The sequence below is a fragment of the Sparus aurata genome, chromosome 11 (assembly GCF_900880675.1).
Source record: "Sparus aurata chromosome 11, fSpaAur1.1, whole genome shotgun sequence".
Lineage (NCBI taxonomy): Eukaryota > Metazoa > Chordata > Actinopteri > Spariformes > Sparidae > Sparus > Sparus aurata.
Genome location: NC_044197.1, coordinates 15,873,798 through 15,900,171, shown reverse-complemented (window position 1 = coordinate 15,900,171; position 26,374 = coordinate 15,873,798). Strand labels below are relative to the sequence as shown.

The window sequence follows — 26,374 nt, the reverse complement described above, 5'->3', positions numbered from 1 at the left end:
AGGTTGCATACACTGACCAGCAGTGATACTGACAGTTGGAACAAGTTTTCACTTCAACAAAGTAGTTTGTTGGACTTGTGCAAAAGATGTCATAATCTGTGGTGGATAGTTAGTATGTTTTTGTTTGGTGGCGCTGTGAGGCTGCTGCTCAGATTTGGTTTACAAGTTGCAGGCTCTAACTGGGAGATGTTAAACCACAGGAGTCTCTGCTGGAGTGAAAGCCAATGCAACAAAATCACTGACAGAGCAACTCAATCCAACTCCAACTCCAAAATAGAATAATAATCTCTGACTATTAAGGGCCACTGTGTGTAGCACAACTAGTAAAACTGGATTATTTTTGTTATTTCTCACTTCACAATCCATACCTTTGAATGTGATGAGAACTAAGGTAAACATTGTTGATGTCACTACTTAGAAGAGAGTAACAATCAAGTTTTTAGATGTAGATCTTTTAACTTAAATGTCAGATGAAATCAGTCTGCTCAATCAGTCTCTAAGTGGTTAAAATATGTCTTCTGTGACATTGACAAACCACTTTTCACTTCACTGTGGAAAATTCTTGACTTGTACATTTTGCTTAAAACTTTTGCTCAGCGTATAACTGGGCATACAATCAGAATCTAAACAGGCAGATCTGGTATAAGCATAATCATCACAATCAAGCTTTGATCCCAATTATCTTGACTTGGATGTGTTTGGACCCCGCAATAAAGGCACAACAAACAAATGCATTGCAAGTAGGCCATCCCTAAACAGCGGGTCTGCCTTTTCCTCACTTATACCCTATCATTACTGCTGGGTCTATTTTTAAAGCTCATAAATTCAGTTCGCCACATTGAAAGAGCCAAGTTACCAAGGAGTATGTGGAATTGATGACTTTAAAACCTCACCACTCTCCCTCTCTTTACCTCTCCTTGTCTACTGCTCACGCAGACTGCAAACTTTCTCCATCTGGTCCAGTCTCTTGGCAAAATACAGGTCATTGCAAATCCACACTGCAAAGCTCAGTTAACAGCTTTCTGCAGAATGCAAGACTATTTTTCTCCCATCGTTCGCCACAGAAACGCAGATCCCAAAGCATTCCTTTCACGTTACTGCACACAGCGCTGACACACTGTACATACACAAAAGCATGCACAAATGCACACATACTGGTGTCCCAGTTCTCCTTTCTGACCTCCTTCTTTCCACTCACCCCTTCCTGTCTCCATACACATATCCAGCTCACTTTACTGAGTGAGAAGGTAACACTGATGGGAATCTCTAGTTTCTATTCAAAACAGCTGTCAACATTTGTTATGAAAAGATATGGAGATTAAAATTTCTGAGTGATACTGCACTATATTAAATAATGAATCCGCCTGCGGGTTTATAAAATGCAGAATGACACCTAACACAGCCCATTGTCGTGATCGTGAGCAGCAGTGTTAGGAACAGTATGATACAGACATCTTCCTGATGAGCACTGAGGTAGTAGAAACACAAGCCACTACATGTTTGACTTTCTTTGCCAAGCCCTTGGCAAATGGCAATCACCTCTTCAGTATGCTTTATGTAGTAACAGACAAACGGACACTTTGTCAACATTTGTTTCTCAATATTTACAGTGCATGAAATGGATGGAAACTATCATACTAAGAAATACAAAATCATAAGCCAATGTTTAATTATGCCATTTGTGTTAATTCCCTTCTTTCTTGCCATTTACATTTAGCCCATACACAATAAATTGGAAATCATAATCAGATAGGGCTGCATAAAAGGGTTAAAGAAAAAGCATATTATTATTTTTGGCTGATATTGCAATTTCAATAGGATTCACAATTCAATTTAACTTAACTAAGAAAAGGGTTCAAATTATGATGACATCACATTTGTTGAGGTCTGTACCAACCAAACATGCTTTCTCTCATCTGCAGAGGCATCTCTGCAGTACTACAGTCTGTCATTAAAAGGTTGTTTGTCACACATTTTACCTTATTCAATGAAGCTCACTGCGGCTTCTTTCAATTTTGACACTGCACTAGCCATATTGCGTTTTCAACTATTTTTGGATTAGAAAAGTCTCTAAATAGATGAGTTAACCGATTTATCTGTCCTACTTAGGATGTTCTGCATGGCCATGTGACTGCAGGTGTATGCGTCATTCCACAGGTGGCCTTTATTATCTTGATCGAGTACACCAACTGCACATGGAGACATTGCACATGCTGCTAAGGGACTCTGCAGCCACAGCACACCATGGCTCAAGCTGTTATTCTGTCCTTGTTCTGTCAAGAGACCTAAACTAGTCATATTCTGAAGCAAAAACCAAAAAAGTAACAAAGTAACTGAAAAAAGTTCAAGACTGAACTCATGAACAGGGTGACTGCACAGTACACAAATTACATCTTTGCTTTGAACTAGACAAACACACAAAATACTTAAAGAAAAATTTTGCATCAATATTTTGTGTTTTCACAATCACAACCTCGTACAATCTGCAGGTTTTGTGTATAAAAAACAAAATGTTGACTGAAACCAAAACAAAATGGCAGTGTGGTTGGCATAGCCGACATATTGCATATCAGACAGCCATCAATTTGGCCTTATTTTCCATTTGAATGAGTCAACAAAAGCTGTGAGGAACAAAACGGAGTTTCCATGTAATTTCAGAAACCCACAACACATTTAATGCTGAAAACCTGCGAGATAAGATAGACACTAGACAGAAGTGTTGACGGATCCTTTGCAGCCTCCACAAAGACGCTTTCACTAACGCTAAACAGCCTACACACTGCTGATTTCATCTAAAAATACAATGCTCTACTAAAGCTAGCTACCAAAATACACCAAAGAACACCATGTAAAAATACCAGTCTTTTTTCATTACCAGTCTTAATCATTGTTGATTTTTAAATTTTTATAAACTGTCTTGCTGACTATGGTTGTGGTGTCACGGCAGAGAGCAGCTTGCTTGATAAGCAGTGCATAAGGAAACATCTTAAGTTCCTCTAATGTGGTTCAGGTCGATGATCCAAAACAGCTACAGGCCTAAATGCATTAAAAACTTTGGCATACTACAATAAGCAGGACACAGCCCCTGTAGATAACACCAGCAGCTTTGTGGACCGTTAAAACACACAAAGCTTTGCTGACATATGGCTGATTTATAGGGTTATTATCTGTGTGTGAGGAAATTAATATTTCATAACACACAAGGTAGGATTTAGTGGCTCTAAATAAATGCAATAAATCTAAATATGAAAGCTGAGTCTGAGAAAACCCTTGAATCTCTCCTCTGAGAAATGTTGGCCCAGCTATGATTGAAGCAATTATCTTTTCATCCGCAGTTTCACACAATTGCATCCGCCAGGATGTGTAGACCAATTACAACTCAAGGCTGAGCTGGAGACATAATTGGTCTTCCTTCCCCCATCCCCCTTCTTGTCCTCAACCACTGTCAGCTCTGCTGCAGGGTTTGCAGAGTACCAACCATTAGCAACGGACCATATGGTACTTTTCTTTCAAAGATGGCAGAGAGCTATTCTGAGGTCTGTCAGAGTATTTCAAAGAACTTTAAGGAGGTATAGGATTAAATTGGCTGTTTTGCAACATAATTTGAGGGGTTTCTGTTTGCAATCATTTTGAGATAATGGGACAGTTATGTGAATTGAAAAACACATTTTGCTTAATATTACATCTCTAGTACATCATCATTTGATCATACCTGTATAATATCTGTATTCAGCTACCTGCCCTATCTTAAATTTATAAATAGTAACTATAATTGAAACTGTGAGACAGGAAGCATTTTAATAAACGGGGTCTGACAGTTAAGCTTTCTCTGAGGGATTGAAATGTTAATTAGATTTTGAATATGACAGATGGGGACCTCGATTGAATTGAATATGCTGATGCTTGGTCCACAGCACAGTGTAGTTGGCAAGAGCTACACCACCACCAGTGGGCTTACAGGTGCTGCACAGACATCCTCTACACCTTCACATGCCTCCTGTGTCACTACCAATTACAGATGAAGGTGGCATTTTCTGTCAAATCATCTTTATTGTCATTGATTACCTTACATACAGTCTTTCAACAGAATCATTCTGCAATGCTCATCAAAGTTATATTTGATAGCTCTATTGGCTATTACATCTATGAATTAATATAAATAACAGACATGCAAGTTAATGATGCATAAATGAAATCAAGATTCTGTTTGATGTCACTTCATGAGTTTAGCCTTGAAGACTTAATTTAAGTACTGTCCGGCTGTGCTCTTCTTTTTAATGAGATGTCTTTGTAATGAGATGTCACTTGCATTTATGTCCACTGCAGATGCGTTGTAGTTGATAAGCTGTGGTTTGCTTTTCTGCATCTGATCAAATCTGATGGAAATTGGTCCCCGACTGTTTTGTAATGGGTCTTTGTTATTACCATACCTATTTATTCAACAATTTGTGTTAATATGCGTTAAGAATGATATCAGGTTTATTACTATGTTTTCACATTTGAGTAATTTGACTTGGTGTTTTTGTGCATTAAAGTAAACATAGTGAGTAGGAAAAAAAATATAAAGGAAGATAAAAAACAAGTATTGCATGTCAAGATATATGAATATACAAAAAAAGTGTTGATGTTCTTACTGATAGTTAACCGATGAGAAATTAACCTAAATCTACAATCATAATGAACTCAAAATAAAATTAAATAAGATAGGTAATTTTACCCAATAAGGCTCAATGCTCGACCTAGTTCTTTTGCAGGGTCACAGTATATGTGCTAGGCATCCCTCAACCCTCCAGCAGGTGAATATTTAGAAGTTTCAACTCTTTAGACAATTTTAAAGCCATTTATGAAAGCCTGGGTCACAACATCTTGGCTCATTAAACCATAGAGCTGCCAGGGTGACAGAGAGGAAGTGTAAGTGCAACATGTTCACCATGAGGAAACAACTTGCTAATAAGGCCACTGGAAGACCACAACAGTGTCTTTAGACTAAATTAAATCAGAAAAATGGAAAAAGGGAAACATAGTGGGAAAGGAACTTTCGAGTGCAGTGCATATGTGTGTAATTTTAGTGTTCCTATGTATGATGACTTTTTTCCACCACCCAGACGTTAGTCATGTAGAGAGAGCTCGGTCCTGCTCTGCAGCCTGCATGGAAGATTGTGTTAAGGTTTGGTCAATGTGCTACTTTATGGAAGAAACAGCTACAGGACGGTCATATCTGTGTGTTTTTGAATACATTTGTTATGACATGACATTAATCGGCATTTAAGCCACATCATGATTTTTAGATATCCACCCCATAGATGGATATCTAAAGATAGACAGATAGATATGTAGCATCGTTGTTGTTGTTGCATTATGCTACTTCTCCCATCACTGACAATCAAGGCTGTACTCAGCCATAAATTGTGCCCATGGAAGGCACATAATAACAGTTATGATACACTGGTAATTTAGATAAGTTGTAGTTTCCCTCTTCTAGACTATTCTGGTTTGCTTTAAGTCAAAGACCAAAGACTACAAAAACTGTAGCGCTTTTCCTGAAATGAAAACTAGTCTTATTGACTGTAAGAAAACAGCCACCTCACTAACATGTAGGTTAGTCACATTATCAGCCAGGCCTGAGGACACAGCACTGCAACAAGTCAGCCTACATTCTCAGCTCATTCACACATTAGGTGCAACTATGCTACTGTGGCGCTGACCGAGCAGGCGACATGCAGCCATCGACTTTTTATCCTGACAGTCCGCCAGTTAGTAAAGCTAGTAAAAAGCTAGCTCCATTTTAGCTCCGAATGAGACGTAAAAAAAAAAAAAAAAAAAAAAGACTCCCATGACAAAAGGGTTACACGTTACGAGCAAGAGTGCTACTTCAGAAGAACTTCCTATAACTCAACAGCTCTGTCAATGCAGCGTCTGAGAGTCATAAAAATTTAAACACGTTACCGACAGGAAACCAAAATTGTGTCGATAAATTCAACCAGTTTGCCATAAACAATTTTGGTTCAAGGAACACGCTCGCACAAAACCAAGCACACAAACAAACAGCATTTACCGTACCTTTCCCGGCTGTTCTTCTCATTGTCTTGGTGTAATCCTCGACTGGTGGGAAAATAAATAACAACCAAGTCGCAGCTTTTTTCGGTTCGTGGTGGGTTTTCCTCCTCTGAAGAAACCGACAGTGACCAACCGGGCTAACAACAGTGGAGTCCCAGACAGATAAGACAAAGCTCCCGGTTGAGTCAGTTTGAAGGTTTGAAAACCAGGGAGGGGAGAAAAAAAAAACGAACCGACAAGAAGAAGAAAAAAACCGGAGCCTACTCACAGGCTTGTATTAAATAAAGAAGAACGGCCTGTGGAATAAACTAGGGTCAAAAGTCCACTATTTCCTGACAGACTGTGTAAGAGCGGACCGGCTAACATGCTAGCCTGTCGCTACTTCCTTTCTCTTTGCCTAAACAGAAGCAGTCTGAGCGGTGAAAAAAAAAAAAGTTGAGGAAAAAGGCACCGGCCAGATTCTATTCAATGCAGGCACCCTGTTGCTCCGGGACATTTATTAAAGAACAGCGCCCCCTTCAGGATTACAACGGTGGTACTACACTTTGCACAAAAGTCCTGGTGATGGAGACACATGTATTTTATATTTAACGAGATAAAAATTGATTATAGTGTGCGATAGCTTCCAGGTTTTGTGTGATAACGACTGTAAGAGCGCTGAATCTGGATCCAGCCACCTGCAGTTTTCAGTTTCAGTGGAACTTTCCGAGACCACCACTGCCACAGTTCACCAACAGTTTAGTTCAACTGTCATTTTAACGGCCACCATTTTGTCACATCTTTCTTGGGGCAAATGTTGGCAGTACATATTTTATCCTTTCTCCCCAGCGGCCTTCTCGCAGCCATGTGTACGTACTTGTTTTTTGTATTATAGCTGTTTGCTGATTGTTGATTTGTATGTTTGCCTAATGCTAATGTCAGATGTCTGAGGCGACTTAGCTACATGTTGCTAAAGAGCAGTGCAGTCATGACGTATTTTTGTAGGCCAACGTTGAAGTTAGCTTTGCCCTGGTTCCCTTAACAACAAAAAAACTGAATGTTTGAATATCGCTGAAAATAAGCTCGGTGTCAAACACAAGTTCATGATACTTCCATTTATTGTTAAGATAATCTTCACAGATGGAACACCATATTTGTCATACTCAAAGAGTGATGAAATCACTAGAAGTTCAAGCTTCATCTGCAGGGATAGACAAGGAAAAGGGTTACAATAACCATACTGCACACTCAACCAGTAGCAGGGGCCATCACATTCGCAATGCGTAAGCGCTTTATAATTGATTTGTGTGATATTTAATGATGCTTTTTATTTTGTAGAACAAACACAGACAATATATCAAGCGTTTAACTGAAAACCAATAAAGAAAACTAATTGACTGTGAGATGAGGGATCCGGTTGTGCAAAAATGCTAGCCGATTTTAGGACTACAGACTACAGCACTCTTTAGGGCTGTCATGATATCAGACTTTTACTGGACAAATAGTACTCATGATAACAATATTATCGCGGTATAGAGAGAGACATTTTGAAAAAGAATGCTCTCAGTCGAATTCATCTTAACTGTTTTTTGTTTTTTTTACTGTGTGTTGTCCTTTTTTGTCAAATGAATAACATTCATTTTAGGAGTGTAGGGAGCTGGAGAGAGTCTGTGTGACCATAAATGTATGTTGTTTCAACATGACTTTGCACAGCAGTAGTAAATCAATGAGTAGCAGCCACACACCAGATCCATGCCACACATCAGCTAGCTAACAGTTAACTGTTACCGCAGCTTCTTCTCTTCACTGCTGTATGGCGGTTGGCAACCAGTGTTAAGGTGCATTGCTGCCAGATAATGGCAAGAACAATGCGAGAACAGAAAGAAACAGAAACTATAAAAGAGGCGCTGGATTATTTACACAATATTATCAAATGTCTATTATTAACACAATTTCAATATTTCATGGTTATTATCAATGCTGGTTACTGGCAACAGCCCTTGTTGCCTGAACAACATTCTAAGAAAAAGATTACTGCGGGGCTAAATTTAAGGCCTATGTATTTAGCTCTGTACTCTCACACTTTTAGAATGTATGTGTATGTTTACAAGAATCATATCTTATACCTAAAATAACCTGTTAGAAGTCAAATTCATGCACTTAAATTGCATGGTACCTAAGTAGCAATATTTTTAGTGACTTTTATTGGCTAATGTCTACGCTTTTGTAAGTCAAGTTTCGCTGTGACTATCTTAAACTAATTAATTGTTAAAATACCTATGGCCTTACTCTTGTGTCTGGTTTGTTATGTGGTATATTTGTCTCTATACCTAATCCAGCCCTGTTTTCATAGTATTTCCTCCTTCCAGTAAACCCTTCAGATGAACTACTGTTTTCAAACTTTATTAGACATCAGACACTCACTGCATAGACAGGTTTTGGTAGAAGACCTTCCTCAGTATGCAAAACCTCCAAGTCCAAAATACACAGAGGCAAGGAAGGTTTATTAATAGAGCACCACTCAGACATAAAGCAATTCAAAGTGCTTTACAAGAAATACATTGAAATAAGACATTAAGAAATTGTTAACATTGCAAATAGAAGTCAATAACAACAAAAAGCAAAATAAGCAAATACATTTTAGAGATAAAGAAGTGAAATCATTATCAACAATTCAATTAAAAAAAAAGAACAGTAAAATGTAAATAATTCAATGTATATCTACAATCTTTGCTTAATTCCAAGTCTCCAATCACAAGTCTCAAAAGTAATTCTGTGGCATTTCATAATTTAAGTATGTTTTTCAGTTGTTTTTTTCCTTACAGCAGTCTCACAGTGTTGCTGTGCATGTGATGACTGTAATACTGCTCTATAGCCACCAGATGGTGCCTGTACACCACTGCAAGTACTGTAAGTAGCTGCAATGACTGGAAGAGGATGCTAAGGCAACCATATTAGTAAGAGACCGATTATTTCACAAATCTGTTAGTTTGTCAAATGGCGTCAACATAAGAAATAGCTATGTATTGCGACCACTAACCTCTCAACCATGAGATTAGAATGACTTTTTTTTCTCTTTGGGTCTAGTAACATCATAACAGCCATTTCTCCAACAAATTGGCCATAATTGCCTCCATAACCAATTTTAACCGTTTCCAGCTTCCTTTTACCACAGAGTGCTCATGATTGTTGTGTTTGTTGTTTTGAACACACAATGGAAGTTGATGTCAAAGACCCACAACAGGAAGGGATGTGGTTTCCCCAAATGCCTAAAGTGCCACTAATCATGAATTTTGTTTTCATATCAACAATAAATCAAGTGGCTGTGTGTAATGTGAAAGAGCTGGTGGTGCAGTGGCTGTATAAGTAGGCAAAGTGCATTCTTGTAGCTAGGCTATAACACCTTTTTATAAGACAGCAGTGCAGGGTGATGTATGCTGAAGAGAACCAACAGTCTACAGGTTTTCATTCCGACCGGTGCCCCCAGTATTAGTGTGTGAGGCCGCACTGCTGGGGTTCACTCATCTGTACACTCGCCTAAGAAACTAAATGTTGTTGTTTTGTCAGATAAGTTTTTTTGCTCACTTTTGGTGTCCTGCACCTGGAACGCTTTGACGTCCAAAGTTGGAAGTCTAGACTAGGAAATAAAGACCTCCGTGGTTGTCTGGCACACAGCATCAGTCCACGTGTGGTCCTTCACTCGTTGTCAGTTCATCTGTTTTCATCCTCGTGTCACTTCTGTGTTTTCACGTCTGTTTCCTCGTCCTGTTTTGCTCCTCGTGTCTTCCTGCCTCTGCTCATCATGCGTCTTGTGGTTCGGGCTTTCTTCCCCCGTGCCCTTAGGGTTTACTCTGAGTTATGTATGAGCATTTCTCTGAGTTACCCGAACCAGCTTTTGTTGCCTGCCTTTAGTTGCCAGCCTTTGTAATTGTGGATTTCAGCTGGGTTATCTTGTTTTTCATCCACCCTGTCTTTGTGTTTGCAAACTTCTGAACAAACCCAACTCTGCGCAACATATTTGTCCACCCATGGACTTACACGACAGGACTTATAAGTCAGCCTGTTGTGGAGCTCTTTTGCACACAAGTTGTCAGCAAATGAGTAAATGCAGCTTGAATTTACTGAAGAATCTTGAATTACATGTAACTGGGACATGCTGCGCAGCTTGGGGTGAAACCTAAAAGGGGAACTCCACCGATTTTACACATCGAAGTCTGTTTACATCTGCTGGGGAAAACGACTTCATATGTGGAAACAAGATGTGTAAAGCCATTCGTGCCCCCAGAGGAAGCTGCACAAAATCTAATAAATGACCTCAAGTGATGTTACTTGAGTCGGTGTTGATTGGTTTTGAAGAAGAAAATGAAAAGATCTGGGGTTCTGCCCGATCTGCCCGAATCGCTGACTGAACTATCGGGGGTCGAGTTGTATTGTGAGAAATGTACGCACCAATTTTTGACTAGGAAGAAGAATGTGCGTTATAAAAAAGACGCAGTGCCTGGTTCTGCTCCATTCATTCTGATGCTACGTTTTACTGTCCAGTAGAGTCCAACAGTGTTACAGAAGTGCAGTGCTTACTTAGTGGATTATTCTCAATGCTTCAGATCTTAACGCAAGACAGTCAGTGAAGTGAGAGCAACAGGTGTTTTCAATCACTCAAAGGCCTCTGTTGCCGCTGTCTGAACACACAGACAGCAGTTTAGCCACAGTGTTCTTGGTTGTTTTATCGTCTCACTTTTCCATTTTGGTATGCAAAATATACATAAAAAAACAAAGGTGGGTCTGAAGACATTAACACCACTTGGCCAAGTCCATGCTTGGACCTGAGCAGCAAATAACAAAAGCTGAACACAAAAACAAATAAGGAATTGCATCACGATGAAGTCTTTGTAACACTGATTAAATGCTGACACTGAGAAAATTCTGGCCCTGTCATAATGTTTGCTCACTAAAGACTCTCACTTCTACATGTGTTTGTTACAGGAAAAGTACTGAGCGGCCTCACACATTTCTGACCATTTGTTTAAGCGACGCTGTAGACTTTGAGCAATAACTCACAGTTGATAGTATTTTAATGTTAAAAACAGGGGACGTCATCTTTAAGATCATGTTAAGTTTTGTGTCACTTGATTGATCATATCTCATAAGTGATCCAATTTTTTATGTTAATATGTGAAGAAATAAGCAACAAACACTCAGTTTTATTAATTTAAACCCCTACATCCCTCTGCATTCATAAATTTCCTTTTTTAAATCCTACGTAGTGTTCCGGGGATTTTCTTTAGAGTTTGCATGTTGGTATAGGTTTCCTCCATACAGTGCAGTTGAATTGGACACTTTAAATAATAAACTTGATTTATATTGCACCTTTTAAAACAGAGTTTTCAGAGTTCTTTGACAAACAAGCAAAACAGGAAACTCAGGAAGACAATATTACAGAATAATCAGTCAACAGTAAAGCCACACACAAGGAAGCCTCGTCTAACGTGAGTTAAAACAAGAGGGCAGAACAGTAAATATGAAAACAGAGAAAGAAATAAAGGAAGACATTAATCAAAGAATGTAACCAATAAAAAATTACGAGACGACAACGCCTGTCAACGCTGACCAGGATAAACAAATACATTTAAAAAGGGGGGGGGTTATCATTAGACAAAAATGTCCCCAACTGTCTCAGGGGCACAAGCAAGACGTTGTTTAGAGCCACTACAGTAAAAGTCTACAGGGCTGACTCTGCTTATCGGTTAAGGCACAAACAGACGCATGTGCACACACACACACACACACACTTGTGGTTTAGAATACGCACTTTGTGGTTACAGTGCTGTTTGAAGTTGTATTTTCAGAGTAAGGGCGTTTTCAACAGTTGTCGTGGGTGTTGTTAACACTTCAAGTTGCAATGGCTTGTTGTTGAAAACTGTGTTTTCCTTTTTCCTCATTGTATTTACAAGTGCAGGCACGCAACAGCATAATTCGATCGTATCATCTATCTCATATTCAGTATTTTCTGTATAGATTATGTATGCATGTCTGAGTTTGTTTTACATGTCAGGACTGAAAAGCAGAAGTTGTGCTAGAAATGATCTCCATAGATTTCATGGGAACGGCCCATGAATGTCACATCTCGTTGCTTCTAAATAATGTAGGTCAAGTCCCTCAAAGTTATATTTAACCTATGTAGGGTTTCTGTCTTTACACGTGTTCTCCTTTCTTGCTTAAATGGAGAAACCATGCACACTGGAGAACTGTTGAGTTAAACCACAGGAACATACCTGTGATGGACATAGATAGAAGATGACAGCTAGTACCCACTTGCAATTTTTCTTATTTCTAAACTAATATTTTCTATGAGCATTAAAACAATATTTTCATGGAGAAAAAATAAGGTATTGGCATGATTGTAGTTTTCTCAAAGGTTTCATTTGGCCCTTTTTAGCATGCTTTTGAAGCATTTGATAAATGATAATTATGGTGCAGTGATGCAATTAGAGCCTATTTTGCTGAAAGCTTTGAATATATAATCATACTGTGGCTCTTTGAAAACTCTGCTCTGAAGGGCAAATGTGTTCTGGTTTTACTCATATTTAAGTAAGTGGTTTCTTGATTTTGGGGTCTGGCATCACTTTCTTGGTGCTTGCAAGATGCCTCACAAGATGCCTCTCAGTATATTATGTGTTCATGGTTGATTTGAAAGTGGTCGTGGTCTCAATGCCTATCTTATGGCATGTGTTTGGAGGTTTGTAAAGTGTGCCATGCATGGTGGCATCAACAGCATGAAGTGAACAGTGTGACCGTGGCCTGTCAGCACAAACCAACAACCACAGCTGTGCGATGAGACGTATGAAACCTCCTATCTACAGGGAGGGGCACATTTCCATCTGATTGGGAGTTCCTGTTTTTGCACTTGTTCTTTCTCAGAAATATTGAGAAAAATAAACTCTAATTTAAGGCTTTTGTAATAACCTTGACGAGGTGCCAAGGCCTCGGAGGTGCAAGTGAGATTGCCACATGTCCATTGAGTCACGTCCTTTAATACTGGCTGGGTACGGCAGCATGTGTTTTGAAAGAGCCTTTTCCCGTATAGGTTACCAGAGTGCAGCTTGAGCAACTGGATTTAATGTGCTGTTGTATGAAATTCTGCAGGATGTGCTGCGAAAACGTGATGTTCGTGCACAAGAAAACTGGACGAAAATGGTTTAATATCCTTTAGAATAAAACAGATTTTGTGAAATAGACGGTGCTCATCTAGCAATTTTGATTTCTTCGACTGGGAAATTTTATAGTTGAAGGCAACTGTGAAATCCTAAAAGTTCTCACTGTTTAAAAGGTGATGGAACAAAAGTGACTGCAATCTTTCTGTTGCATTACACGTGTGTGTGTGTGTGTGTGTGTGTGTGTGTGTGTGTGTGTGTGTGTGTGTGTGTGTGTGTGTGTGTGTGGCGTGTTTTGGGTGGGGTGTTTACTACCTAACCTTGTGTGGCTCACTTCCCCATCAAAATGTGCTGCCAAAATCTGTATCTTCTCACACACTCAGCATCATCACCAGCAGCCAGAGTAAGTACCCTCCTCTGCACTTACTTCACATGCACTTCACTCCACAGCTATGATAATTATCCGTAATGGATTTCATCAGCATATAATAGAATAACATTTGAATGCAATGTAAATTATTTTATCTTTTAAACAGATTTTCAGAATTTCCACTTAACTCTTGTGTTCCTCGATGTGGAAAAATAAATATTTCTATATAGTATATAGTTTTTGTCTAAGATTTAGATTTAAAAAAATATGAACCTTGAAAGAAAGTTTTGTATTCATGTTGCCATTTTTTTATTAATTAGTGAGTTTTGGGGAAAAAATAGGAAAACTAACTAACTGATATTTTTGCCTATTTTGCAACTATTTATTATTATATAATGTGTTAAGTTAGTCAGCATTTTTAAGGAGCTATTAAGAAGGAATTTTTCCAGCATTCATGTAACAAACAATGTGCGCATGTCCTCCATGTGGTGATTTAAATGCCCCATGCAGCTGCTCACTCATCCTGTGTTAACCACAGGAGGGTGGAGTGCTGTGGGGGCATTTAAAAGATGCCCCTTTAAATTGATTTAAAGCACCTCAATGAGGAAGCGCACAGCACAGCTATGAAAGGGAGTGTTCTTTTTACTTTCATGTAGATTCTGTGTTGAAATTGTTTCTTATTCCTTCTTCTTTCGCCTCCTCAGGTGTGTGTTGTGCGCAGGCAGAGCTCCAGCGGTTAGAGTGTGACGATAGCCTGTTTGATCACAGGAGTTTCACACTAATTCCCCTGCAGCTCGTACCAGCTCTGTTCAGCCAGTTCACACCCACAGCCTTGATCTTGACCAGCCCATTCCCCAGTATGGATGTCTTCTCCGCCCTCACCTCCCCCTCCTCCTGCCCCCACATGTACCACTTACCCAGTTTTCCCAGTAACGCCACCACATCAGACACCACCACTTCAGCCAGTGAGATCAGCCATGTGATCCTGCGGCATTACAACCACACCGGCCGCCTGCAGAACAGGACCATCTCAAACAGCCAGAACCACATCAGTGTCGCCGCGGCCGTCTTCCTCTTCGTCAGTATATTCATCATCCTGGAGAATCTGCTGGTGCTGGTGGCCGTCATCTCCCGCATCCGCAACAGCCGACGCTGGGTTTATGTCTGCATTGCCAACATCACGCTGAGTGACCTCATCACCGGCGCTGCCTATGTGGTCAACATCTGTTTGTCAGGCAGCCAGACGTTTCGCCTCACCCCTGCTCTGTGGCTCTTCAGGGAAGGGATGCTGTTTGTGGCACTGGCAGCATCCATATTCAGCTTGCTACTGATTGCTGTGGAGCGTTACACCACCATGATGAAGCCGCTTCCCCAGAAGTCAGCCAAGAAGAGTTACTACAGGATCTTTGGCTTGGTGGTACTCTGCTGGCTTTTGGCCATGGTGATTGGCTTCCTCCCATTGATGGGCTGGAACTGTGTGTGCAGCCTGGAAGGATGCTCCACCCTCCTCCCTCTCTACTCAAAGTCCTACATCTTTTTCTCTCTCATCATATTCTTCATCATCCTCCTGGCTATTGGGGTACTCTATGGTGCCATCTACTGCCACGTACACAGGAGTGCACAGCTGGGCCCGCAGCGCAGTCGTAAGCGCTCCTTGGCCCTGCTTAAAACTGTGATCTCCATTGTTGGAGTCTTTATGCTCTGCTGGGGGCCACTCTTTGTGCTATTGCTGGTGGATTTCTTCTGTATCTCCCGCCAGTGTGCTCTGCTGTTCAGTGCAGACTTTTGCATCGCACTGGCTGTCCTCAACTCCGGCCTGAACCCCATCATCTATGCCCTGGGCAGCAGTGACATGAGGAAGGCTATCGCAGAGCTGCTGTGCTGCTGCTGCCTGAGGTCTGGCCTCTGTCACCCAGACACATTCACATCCAAGGACACCAGCAGCACCTCTGAAACCAGGAGGGACAGCCTGAGAAACAGTTTTAACAAGGTCAGGAATCTGAGCGTGGCCTCCCCACCATCAACGCCCAGCAAGCCTCGCAGGGCCCCCAAAAAATACAGGCTGAGCTCCACCACCAGCTGCCTGTCAGTTTCAAGTGGTTAAACCACAACGTGCTCTCCTCCCAAGCACACAAAACCTGTGTGCACTGATACACGTCTAACCGTTTCCTCCAAGTTTTGGTTTGACTGTTCGATGCTTTGCCTGCAGGTAGTTGCACCAGTGATTACACACTGTGAGTACTTTGTCTATAGCCAGATTTTCTATAACATATCGATCTGTTGTTGCACTGTTCTTGTTTCTATTATCTTGTCAAAATAAAACTTAAAAAAATATTTGTGTATAAAAATGTGTATATTTTGGCAGTTTATTTACAAGAATTATTTTTTTATATAAGAGTTAACATGGAAATTTATGTAGACATATGTATAAACATGTATTGCATTAACATTTTGTGTAAGTCTGATGTTTTACTGTTTTGTACAACTGATGAAATTATAAATAAAGTTTATTTTTCTCTACTTGAGGTCATGTTGTTCAGTACCTACCTCTGCCTCCCTCTGGAGGGAGACACAACATTGAAGCCCTCACTGGCTCCTGCCAATGGTTCAGATGATTTATAGTGCTCATGATTTTTCCATCCTGCAAGTAAACATTACAGTAACTACTAGACAAAAGCTTGATAGATTCCTAAATTCACGATATCTGAATTTTACATACTCAACAACATTAGAGTGACATATATTCATCTCTGATCTTTGTTCACTCATCAGTTTAATGCAGGCTTTGCAAAACACTTGTGACCATGTGAGAGAACATTTTCTTGGTTTTAGTTTTAGAGGCTCATCTTTGTTATTCCTAACAGATTCCCAAAAAGGCTTTTTCCTGGCTTCCTTCCCCTCCCTGCTTTTCTGACAAGATGACTGATTAAAGTTCAGCTCAGAGAAGTGGAGGACCCGGAGTGCGGCCCCAAGGGCACACAAAGCCAGGGCTAACTGATAAATTCATTATGACAGTCTGGCAGGGTGGATAGATAAGCTTTAGCAGATAGCATGCACCTGTAAGTTATACAGCTTCAGTATACTGTACTTCTGCTACTGTTTGTCTTGATGTGAGACTGTGTAGCATTTTCATAAAACAAAAACCATCATGTCTGCCGTTCTGCAGAGCGTGCTCTCTGGAAGTTTCACCCTTATATATTTCATGAAACAGTCACTGCTATAGATCGGTGGAAGAAGAGGCAGTCTCATTAGGTGAGAGAAGTTGATACTGAGTGCTATTTAAAGGTTGAAGATTTGAAAGTTCACACTTTCAGTATAACAGGTTTGCTTTTCTTTCTGAAGAATCTTTTTTCACACTTGGGTAGTAGCCTGGTTCTCATTTCAAATCTCATGACATTCAAAAAACCCCATTTCTGTATAGAATTAGAGCTTCGTGACTCATTAAGCTACATTATTTTTTCTAAGCTTTTAACGCCGTTGAAAATCTCGGCTAATTTGTTGCAGGGTGGTGCCTGTTTGATCTGATTTTGATTGTCAATGGCCTGGAAACATCAGCAAACAACCAACCGTTGTCAGATTCTGATTCAAATGATGCTAAATGCTCAGATTTTCCATATGTGTCATTGACTCCACCCACCTCAAACCAGTGAGAAAAGCATGCACAGAAACCCACAAAGAACAGGAATATTTCATGTTAATTTATTTTTTTTATTCCTCTTGTGCAGAAAACCGTGTGCTCCTTTAGCACTAAAGCGTTCAGAGTTAGGATCTGATTGAGAAAATATGTTTTAAGGCCGTTTAACGCTGAAGGGCCCAGGCGAGCGGGAAACCAGTTTTATGGCATGTAAAAGAAAAGTTTTGTTTTTACTTGAGCAACTATTAAAATCTAAAACCCACAAGTTTAATGCATGCGTTATGTGTAAAACTGAAACGCATTTAAAGCCCTCAAAATAATAGTGTGTCAGCAGCATAAATGACTAATGTATTTTTACAACTGAAATTATTTATTATTACAAATAATAGTTAACGGATGTACTGTGGTAAGAGACTTTGTGGTTGGTGTGTGTGTGTGTGTGTGTGTGTGTGTGTGTGTGTGAGTCATGTTCACAAGCCCATGCTGATGATAAGAGATTAAGCAAGATGGTGAGATGGTGAAAATGTCCTTAATCCTTCCTTTCTTTTGGCATAATTTGCTGATCATTACTCTAAAGTGTCCACGGAGAATCGACTGCTGGAGCCCAGTTTTCTCTTTCAGATGGCCTCCGCTCCACACGTCTCCCCAGGAGGTGCAGTTTCTTAAAGAGGGTGTTTTTAAAAAGCTCGGACATGATATCGGGATTTTCTCTGTGTTGTCTAATTAGCACTTAGTTAATACTGCACTTAGATAAACCAGCTGAACGTCTTCTTAAACAACATATCCTGTGAGTTTTAGTGAGCTAAGAAAATAACCAGTCTTTTATTGTTGTTTCAGAACGAACAGAAGCTGGAAAACTGGACGTCTTCTCAATCTGATATTCATGCAAGCAAGTAACAACAAGGTCAATTTGCTCAGAAAGGTACGTCAAATATTCATCTTGATTCTATCCCAACTTCACGCTAACTCCATCCAGACTTTAAAAACAATTCACTTGTTTATCAGTAATGGCTTTTGAGACGTTCCAGCATCCTGTCAGTCTGTCACGCAGGCATTCCCGCTTGTGACGTGTGTGCGAGCTGCACAGGCTCGTCAGTGATGACGGGGCGAAGGAAATGAGGCGTTGAGGTGTGAAAGGAAGAAAAACTTTTCTTCTGTCCTTTCACCTGAAAATGCCGCCCATGCAGCAGCTGAGGTCAGAAAGCGCGCACATAATATACAGACACACACAAACTCATATGTAAGTTAAAATGTACACGCACACCTCACTGTTCTGTAGATGCATGTGCACACACTCAGACAAATATGCCCCATAAACACTCTTTACTCTAAATCCGGTCTCTGCAGTCGTTCATGAGGCTTCTAAGAAGTAAGGATTTCTGAGGTCCGCTCTCCTCAAAATCTTTTCCTGTTTTTAGTGGCTGGGGAAGCAAACAAGTCATTGCTGGTTTTGTGTGTGTTTGTGTGAGTTCCCCTCTCATGAATTCCTGCACCTTTACAGTTAAGAGTTGGGGATAATCCTCCCTCATCCCAGGCCCTGGCGCAGAGCCAGGTCCAGTGCCTGATGAAAAAGCAAAAGCAAATTCCAGGCTTTATTAGCTTTAGGCTCAGAGACATTTGTTGTATCATATTTGACATGTCAGGGTCTGATCACCAATCCAGGCCTCTCTCCCTCCTTCTCCCCTTACAACAACAAGGCCTTTTCTCTGCTCTAAATGAGGTACGATGGGTTAATGATGGTTGCGTGCAGACGTCGCTATGCCCTCAATAATTACCTCGCTGGCTTTGCCTCCAGGTGTTCAGCAGACAGCTAATGATGTACTGTCTGAGGAGAGGGGAAGGCAGAGGGTGAGCCGCAGAGAAGCTGCTCGGGGGGAAAAGTGATACGTTGCCATCAGCACTGCGACAACTCGATGGCACGTGTGCTGCACAAAAACTGAGTATAACATAACAACTTGGATATGTTTTTAAAAATCTGGCTGCAGTGGAAAGGTTAGCCAACCGGCTAATGATGGCACATTTACACAACTGTCGATAAATGTGTGTTGCCTAATCTCTAATCATCATGGAAAAGTAATGTTTTTGTTTCTCAGCTTGTTAAAAACTGTAATCAGTTTGAAGTATTCTTTTATTTAGTGAAGGGAAATTCCACTCTTTTATAACTTACCTATAATTTCGTCATCATTCTTGCCAGTAATATAAAGATTTTACTCAGACAGCTTTACAGTAGATGCCACGTGGCATTGCTGACAGACCGAGCAATCGATTTAAAGGGATACTCCACCCAAAACCTCTCGTGAGCATCAGAGTGTGTGGTTTGTAGTTTCTTGCAGCTCTGTCAGGGCAGCTGTCAAGCTGTTTAACAAGTGACCCAGTTTCTTGTAGAAAAAATATGGATCAAAATGTCAATAGTGAGATCTCTTAAACCATTCCTGCTGCAATATCTGCTTCTCTGTGATATAACCACATCCTTATGTTCTTGGGATACAAGACAGAACAGGTTTTAGCACTGTGCGTTTTTCTGAGTTTCAGGCGATTTTCCAGGCCATCTCTGGGCCCCAAAACTTCATTTGAACCTACCCTCCCCTCAGCTGAGCTCCTAGTGTCTGAGATGGGTACAAATACATCAAAAGTATCTTGTTACAAATTACAAAATATAGCAAATGCATGAAAATACAATACAAAATACTGGTATGAGAAAATGTAAGACGGTAATATGGATCTTAAGCAGCAACACAGGACGTTAAATTAACCCCAGACAAATATGCTCCCGGCCTTTCAGCTTAAATGACGCTACAAATGCATCAGCTCTTGAAACAGTCCACTGACTTTATTTGGAGATTTACAACATGGTGATGACTCACTCATTAAATTGAATGAACAGATCACATGAGAACCAGGTCCACTCTTAGCCTACTTTCACCCTGGCTCAGTCTGCAGAATGCAACAAAATAATGATGAGGCAAAGCTTAAGTAAAAGAAAAGTCACCCTGCTTAGCAGCTACACTCAGATTGAAGGAAAAAATAACTTTAAGGTTTTATTCATTGTGGCCGTTAAGTCATTGTGGAAAGAGTGATAACGAACCACTTGAGTGGTCTAAACCACTCATCTAAACACTACGGCTTTACTCGTGTACACCAGGCAGAAATGGATGGACAATCTATAAAAACATATAGGCACCGTAACTGTTAGTGACACTAAACTAATAAGACAAGCCAAGCTCAGAGGCAAAGCTCACTACACTACACTGACAGTAAAATGTATGGGCTGAGGTAAAGACAACACACTCCCACAATGTAATAAATGTTTAAAATTACAGGGGCGTCTTGTCTCAGACAAAGGGTGATAGATTTTCATTCCTGTCTCGCTGACATGTTGTCACGCATGCATGCATGTCACATGCAAATGAAACACTGTCCAAGAGAGCCTGCGACTTGATCTGGGTTCTTCTTTACTGATTGCTCACAGATTAATGGAGGAAAGAAAAACATAGAGAAAATCCTGTTAGAGATGGTTTGATTGGGTATTGTTACATTAAGACATTAGCATTTAAAGAGCACAATATATAGGCATCATCGGCCCATGATGATCACCCAGGGCCGATAATCAGTCTACCCCTAGACGGCACTCGGCTTGTGGGGCTCAAAGCGCCAAAAAAATGAACTCGACAGCAACGTCTCTATCCAGAAATCAAGATAATCCACAGACCTTAGAAGAATTATTTTCTTTCTACCGAACTACACCCGCCAACTGTATACAACACTTACAATTACGTTATATCGGATAACTTATTTACCAAACAAAAACAAAAAAACAACACATTGCATCAAAAAAGAACAGCAGAAAAGTCATATAGTTTGGACCACCATGTTTAACAAATATCTTTATAGCCGAAAATTACCACAGAAATTAAAAAGTTCAGAGTTTTCACATATCTCTATAATGCAAATCAAAGCTGGTTGTCTACCAGGAAGTGACTGTTGTTGTTACCTCTAGGTCATAGAGATTCAATCTATATCTTTCATGACCTTTCACTTGTCATGATTTAGTGCAAAAACCCTGTTTGCTTACATGGTGCACAGGAGGGGGGAGCACAGTAGAGCTTTGTTTATGTGTGTGCAAGGTGCAGGTGTTTATATTTCATCTGTGTGTCCACAGTGACAGTGACATCCAGGTGTCCGTTTGGTAATTCAGTCGTTATTCAGTCTTTTTTTATTTTACACACACAGGGTGGTTTCATCAACGGGCCGCATCAGGAAACTCTCCTCTTATATAACCTGGCGGATTCACCTCCTGAGAAAACCTCCTCATAACTGATCCTGCCTTTTTGGCTACCTTACAGCGTCCAATTCCACAGTCAGACATCAATAATTGCTGTGCAAATATGCCCAATCAATCAATGTGTTTGCCATTCCTTTGGGCAGCTGACATCATGCTCGTACAAGGAGAACAAAAGACCAGGAAGGGCGTAACGGCTGCATGTCTCCATGAAAAAAAAAATCAAACACTCACACACACAAGACTCTATGTCACGTGTGTTTTTTGTCGACTGCACCTGGATGAGAACTCTCAGCTGAAGACAGCTGGAGAACAATATCCTCTTCTACTCTGTTGCTAGTGGATCTGATTTAGGATTTATGTGCTTTTATTCATAGTTGAAAATGATGTTTTTCCCTATACAGACTCTCTAAACTGAAGAGTAGTAGGAGGAATGAAGGATGAGGGATCAGGGCAAGATGAAGTCTGTTCTGTTGTTCCTTAATTAAAGGGGAGTGCCACGTTGTCTTCGTTCTGCATTTTTTCCTCTGTATCTTAACAGGAGAATAGCTCAGAGGTGCGCAGAAGAGCCTGTTCTCAGAGGGAGATTTACTCTGATGCCAGTGGTGTTGGTACACGTGGAGAAAGACGGGCTCTTACAATCTGCACCATCTCTGGGCGCAGCGGTTTCCTCTTGATCAGATGCGAGACAGTGGGACAGCAGATACAAAGGACAACAGGCCAGAAGTTATGAAACATAAAATGATGGCGGCAGACAAACTGTCAATACAAGTTCTGTTTTTTTAAATATTAAATAAAGGACTTATTCCAACATGATGAAACATTTCCACAAGCGCTCAGAAGTGTTTTTTTTTTTTTTTTCATTGAGTGTAGCAGACAATTACCAAAGACAACACAAGTTCTCTTTTGTGGGCTGGATGACGGCCATCTGCCGTGACTTTGCTCTCAACCTTGGGAATATATGTGAGCATGGTTTCCTCTCTTTTCTTAATCCCCTCTCTAATTCGTGCTGTGCTTTGGCTGAGCACCGTGACCACTTAACTAATTGTGTTGGGAAAGATGTTCCAAGGGTGATGATTCTGCTTCCAAAAGTTTCTTAAGCGAGGATGCAGGTTTTCTTAAAAGGGGGACTCTGCAGGAGGCCCATTGAGAAATAAGACCACGGCCATGCTAGCAGCTCTGTGAGACTGTACATAAAGAAGAGTAGTGCTCTGAGCTAAATGCTAACGTCACGATGCTAGCATGCTCGCAGGAAGGTGTTAAAATGCTAAAGATATACAGTAAGATGTGACATTTCCACATTAAAATGTCTAAAAGCGACTATGATCTTTGCTGCCTTTATCATCTTGGTTCAGAGTGTTAGAAATGCCAACATTTGCTAATTAGCAATACCGCCAAAATACAACAGAGGCTGATTGGATACATATTTGTACCAAGTTACTGTATAGGGCAGTTTGAATAATAGTTGAGATATTTCAAAGCCCTAAATTCATCAATCATTCAAGTTAGCAGGCTAAATCCTCTGGAGATAATGACTGTCTGCCCAGAATATGATGGCAATACATCCTGTAATCCCCAGTTATTATCTGGACATTTTCTGCCTTTATTATAGCTAAAATGAAGAGATTACAGGAAATGAGCAATAGAAAATGCTACAAAGGTCCCCGCTAAATTTGAAGAGGGTACATTGTGGATCCAGGTGAGCATGAATGGAAACCTCCAGGGCTGAAAAATGAAGCCAGTGTGGAAGTGCCAGTCCCCATAGAGCCCCATTTTACAGAGAGATAAACATGATCACAGCCTGGTACAAAAAGAAAACAGTTTTGGTCTTCACATTCATGACAATTCTTATATAACTCACTGATTTAAAAAATATATTATCCACAGCAAATGGATGTTTGTATGGCAAGTCTGTGAATATTACAAGCATCTAAGGCAGCTGATTTAACAAACGAAGGTACTTAAAAAACGTTTTACATCACAAAAGCTACATTAAGTGAAAAGAGATGAAAAGAGAAAAGACAATTGTTCACTATATGCGGCACCACACCGCTGGGATTTGAGTTTATGTTAGAGAAGTTACGAGTGCAATGCGATGCAGCAGAAGAGTCGGGCACTGCCAAGACAGTGACAGCTGGTGCCATCGCTCTGAGCTCCACGGTGTCTCTTCAGATACCTCTGGGTGACATCAGTGAGATTCCATGTTTTAGACAGTCTATAATTTGACTTTATGACGCTTCAGCAAAGCGGGCTTTATATTTACATCTACTAGCCACGCTGCTATAACCAACATTCAAAGTATGTTTCTATTTACCTTGTCTTGCTGAGAGATGCTGAATGAATTCCTGATGCAGAATGGGTGAAAAGGTCAGAGGACAGTAACAGAAGAGACTGTTAGAGAGACTTCAGGTGCTCATAACTCAGTAAAAACCACAAGTCATTTAACATTCGGGGTTCTGTACAGATTAAACAAGCTAACTAACTTACCTAGTGAGCTTTAGAAGTGCTGACAAGTGATTTTCAGAGCCCGGATAGCCGTTTCCTCTTGGCTCCAGTCTTTTTTGCTAAGCTAAACTAATCGTCTCCTGGCTCCAGCTTAAGTTTTGGTTGAAAAGATGTGAAATTCTTCTAGTTCTTCTTACAACACGAAAGCAAATGAGCATGTTTCTCAAAGTGTTGAAGAAATCCTTGAAATAATGACAGGGTTTGAAGGTGTTTATATATCACCATTAGTTGAAAAACAAACATAAATCCACTGTTTTTGGAAACTGGCTCCAGACAGTATTTCATAAATCCCAGCTTGATGTGGATTTGGGCACAGGCACAAAATGTATGCGCATCTCTTCTGAGTGCGATCTCAGATCACAGACTAAATAATACTAATAACACTACAGCTGTGCATACCCTGTATTCACATAATAAATCTTTTCCATGCGAGTCATCAGACTGAATGAAACACTTTGTCTCAGTATTTAAAACCTCCTACTGTACATATGAAATCAATAAAGGATTTTCTTAATCACTGTCAGTTCGACTGTGAATCCCACATGACCTCACACATTTGAACCATGCATTTCGAAGGCCTGTCACTCATCTTCCCTCAGCGCTGAGATTATTCTTGAAAGGGTTTCGATTCGAGGTTGTGTCTTGCAGGTTCGGAGCTCCTGTGCTGCAGCAGAGGCCCCACCGCCGGCCTTGTTTTTTTCCATGAGGCCCGAGGAATGGAAGGAGCTAAAGCTTTGTAGAACAGATGTTCCTGCTCAGCTCTAAACCAAATTACACCGCCGAGCTCACGGCCATGGGCCAGAACCGCACGGATGCTGATTGAATGGTGGAGGGGGCAACCAAAGGAGATCAGGCTCAATAAAGCAGCCACATCATGAAATCTGGTCAGCCTTTGAGGCCTGAAGATAAAAGGGATATTGACATCGCTATGGAGACTAAAAGGAGAGCTGGAGGCTCTGGTCTGGGTACCCGTCTCTGCTCTGTGGACGTGTGTCTGTTTTACAAGAACTCAAGAATGTGTGCTGTCATGGTTTTGATTTCAATGTACAAAACAGGCCATCTGAAACTGGGTGTGACGAGTGCAAAAGTTAAAGTCATATTGAAAGTTGAACCTTTAACCTCGAGCAGTTTGCCGGAAATCGTCTGCTGCATCACTGACAGGAGGGAAACCACGATCTACACACTAGTAAATTTTAGAAACACTGAGATCATGAATCAAGTCACCCTCCTGAACATTCTTTCCAGACAGCATACTGTAAATAGTCAAAATGATGTTATTTTAATGTTAAAAAACAACTTTTACTGATTTAGTTTAAATGGAAAAAGACCCACCTAAGCAAGTGGTATTATTAGCCACTTACTACTAGTGTCACAAACACAACTGGAATGTTTTCCATTTTCCTTCCTTGGAGTAGGAATTACCAACAAAACAGTCAAAATGTGAGTTTATTCATTCATTTATTCTATACTGGAGATTTGAAAGCAGGTAGAAATGGTGCCAGGCTGCAGTCAGTCAGCCATTATTGTCTCTGGAGGTTTCGTTTCCAGCTGGCAGACAAAATTGCATAGTGATTGATAAGTTTATAAGGAATCGATCTAAAACACAGATGGTGTCATTACTCCATGGCCATTACATTGTGCAAACATTTACTTCACAATGACACGTCAAAGGTGCAATATATTTATGGGAAATTTTGTTTAACACATCCAAAAGTGTAAAGGATATGAAGAAATTACGTTTTTGACAAATACGTCTATATATTGTGTTGCAGATATTGTGTTACTGTTGAAGTGAGGATGCTAACCAGCTAGCCCCTAGCAATTTTGTACCTCAAGAGGTGATTGTCCAGTAGTAAACAACAACAACAAAAAAACGTGTCTATTGCTAGTAGCACTGTCTGAGATTTTAATTTCCTGACAGGAAGGTCTGTGTTAGGTGAAACCATGAATCTACATTTCATAAGCTTAAAAGTCCTTTTTTTTTTTACCCATTTTGACAATGCATTTTTCAGATACTCCCAACAGGTTTTTTTCAAATGTTTATTTAGTCCAAAAATGGAACTAACAACCACTAAATGAACATTTAATCATTCATGGAGAACTGACTCTTTTTACTGACTATACACAATGACAAATATAAACTCCCCTCAGGTTACTTAACTCCATAGATTGACCTCATAACATCTCAGTATTGAAAGCTTTGATCATGACTGGGAAACACATAACCCCACCGACACCACAGACATAATCTCCCATTTATTTTGATTCACTCTCTTTTACGTCATGCCTCTTGGATTGCCTTTTTTCTTTCTTTGTCTTCACCTTTGTTCTTTCCTGCTTCAACATGTTTCCCTCCGGGCGATAAGTGATACTATCTTGAATAGAAAACAATGCTAGGA

At 40.3% G+C, this 26,374-nt stretch overlaps 2 protein-coding genes and 1 long non-coding RNA gene across 12 annotated transcripts in view; 2 read left to right on the top strand and 1 right to left on the bottom strand.

The window, feature by feature from the left end:
* myo9b (myosin IXB) overlaps positions 1 to 6,486 on the bottom strand; it is a 63,252-nt gene extending 56,766 nt beyond the window's left edge. For 6 of the 10 annotated variants that reach the window (XM_030432907.1, XM_030432908.1, XM_030432910.1 and 3 more), the window contains exon 1: positions 6,061 to 6,485. The gene's annotated coding sequence lies outside the window, so the exon portion shown is untranslated. Of the gene's footprint in view, positions 1 to 6,060 lie in introns of all 10 variants that reach the window. The other 4 variants (XR_003985914.1, XR_003985915.1, XM_030432912.1 and 1 more) reach the window with 1 other exon arrangement.
* A 297-nt stretch (positions 6,487 to 6,783) lies between these two features.
* LOC115592050 (uncharacterized) lies at positions 6,784 to 22,302 on the top strand. The gene is made up of 3 exons (XR_003986055.1): positions 6,784 to 6,905; positions 18,029 to 18,113; positions 22,012 to 22,302. It is a non-coding gene; the product is annotated as an uncharacterized LOC115592050 (long non-coding RNA).
* Positions 13,491 to 16,077, top strand: s1pr4 (sphingosine-1-phosphate receptor 4). Its single transcript, XM_030434548.1, has 2 exons — positions 13,491 to 13,590; positions 14,262 to 16,077. Exon 2 carries the CDS (start codon positions 14,417 to 14,419, stop codon positions 15,659 to 15,661), a length of 1,245 nt encoding a protein of 414 aa, XP_030290408.1. The 5' UTR covers positions 13,491 to 13,590; positions 14,262 to 14,416; the 3' UTR covers positions 15,662 to 16,077.
* Positions 22,303 to 26,374: the final 4,072 nt, after the last annotated feature.

Excerpts from the sequence above, each read along its gene's own strand:
- s1pr4 (XM_030434548.1), top strand. The coding sequence starts at position 14,417 with ATGGATGTCTTCTCCGCCCTCACCTCCCCCTCCTCCTGCCCCCACATG.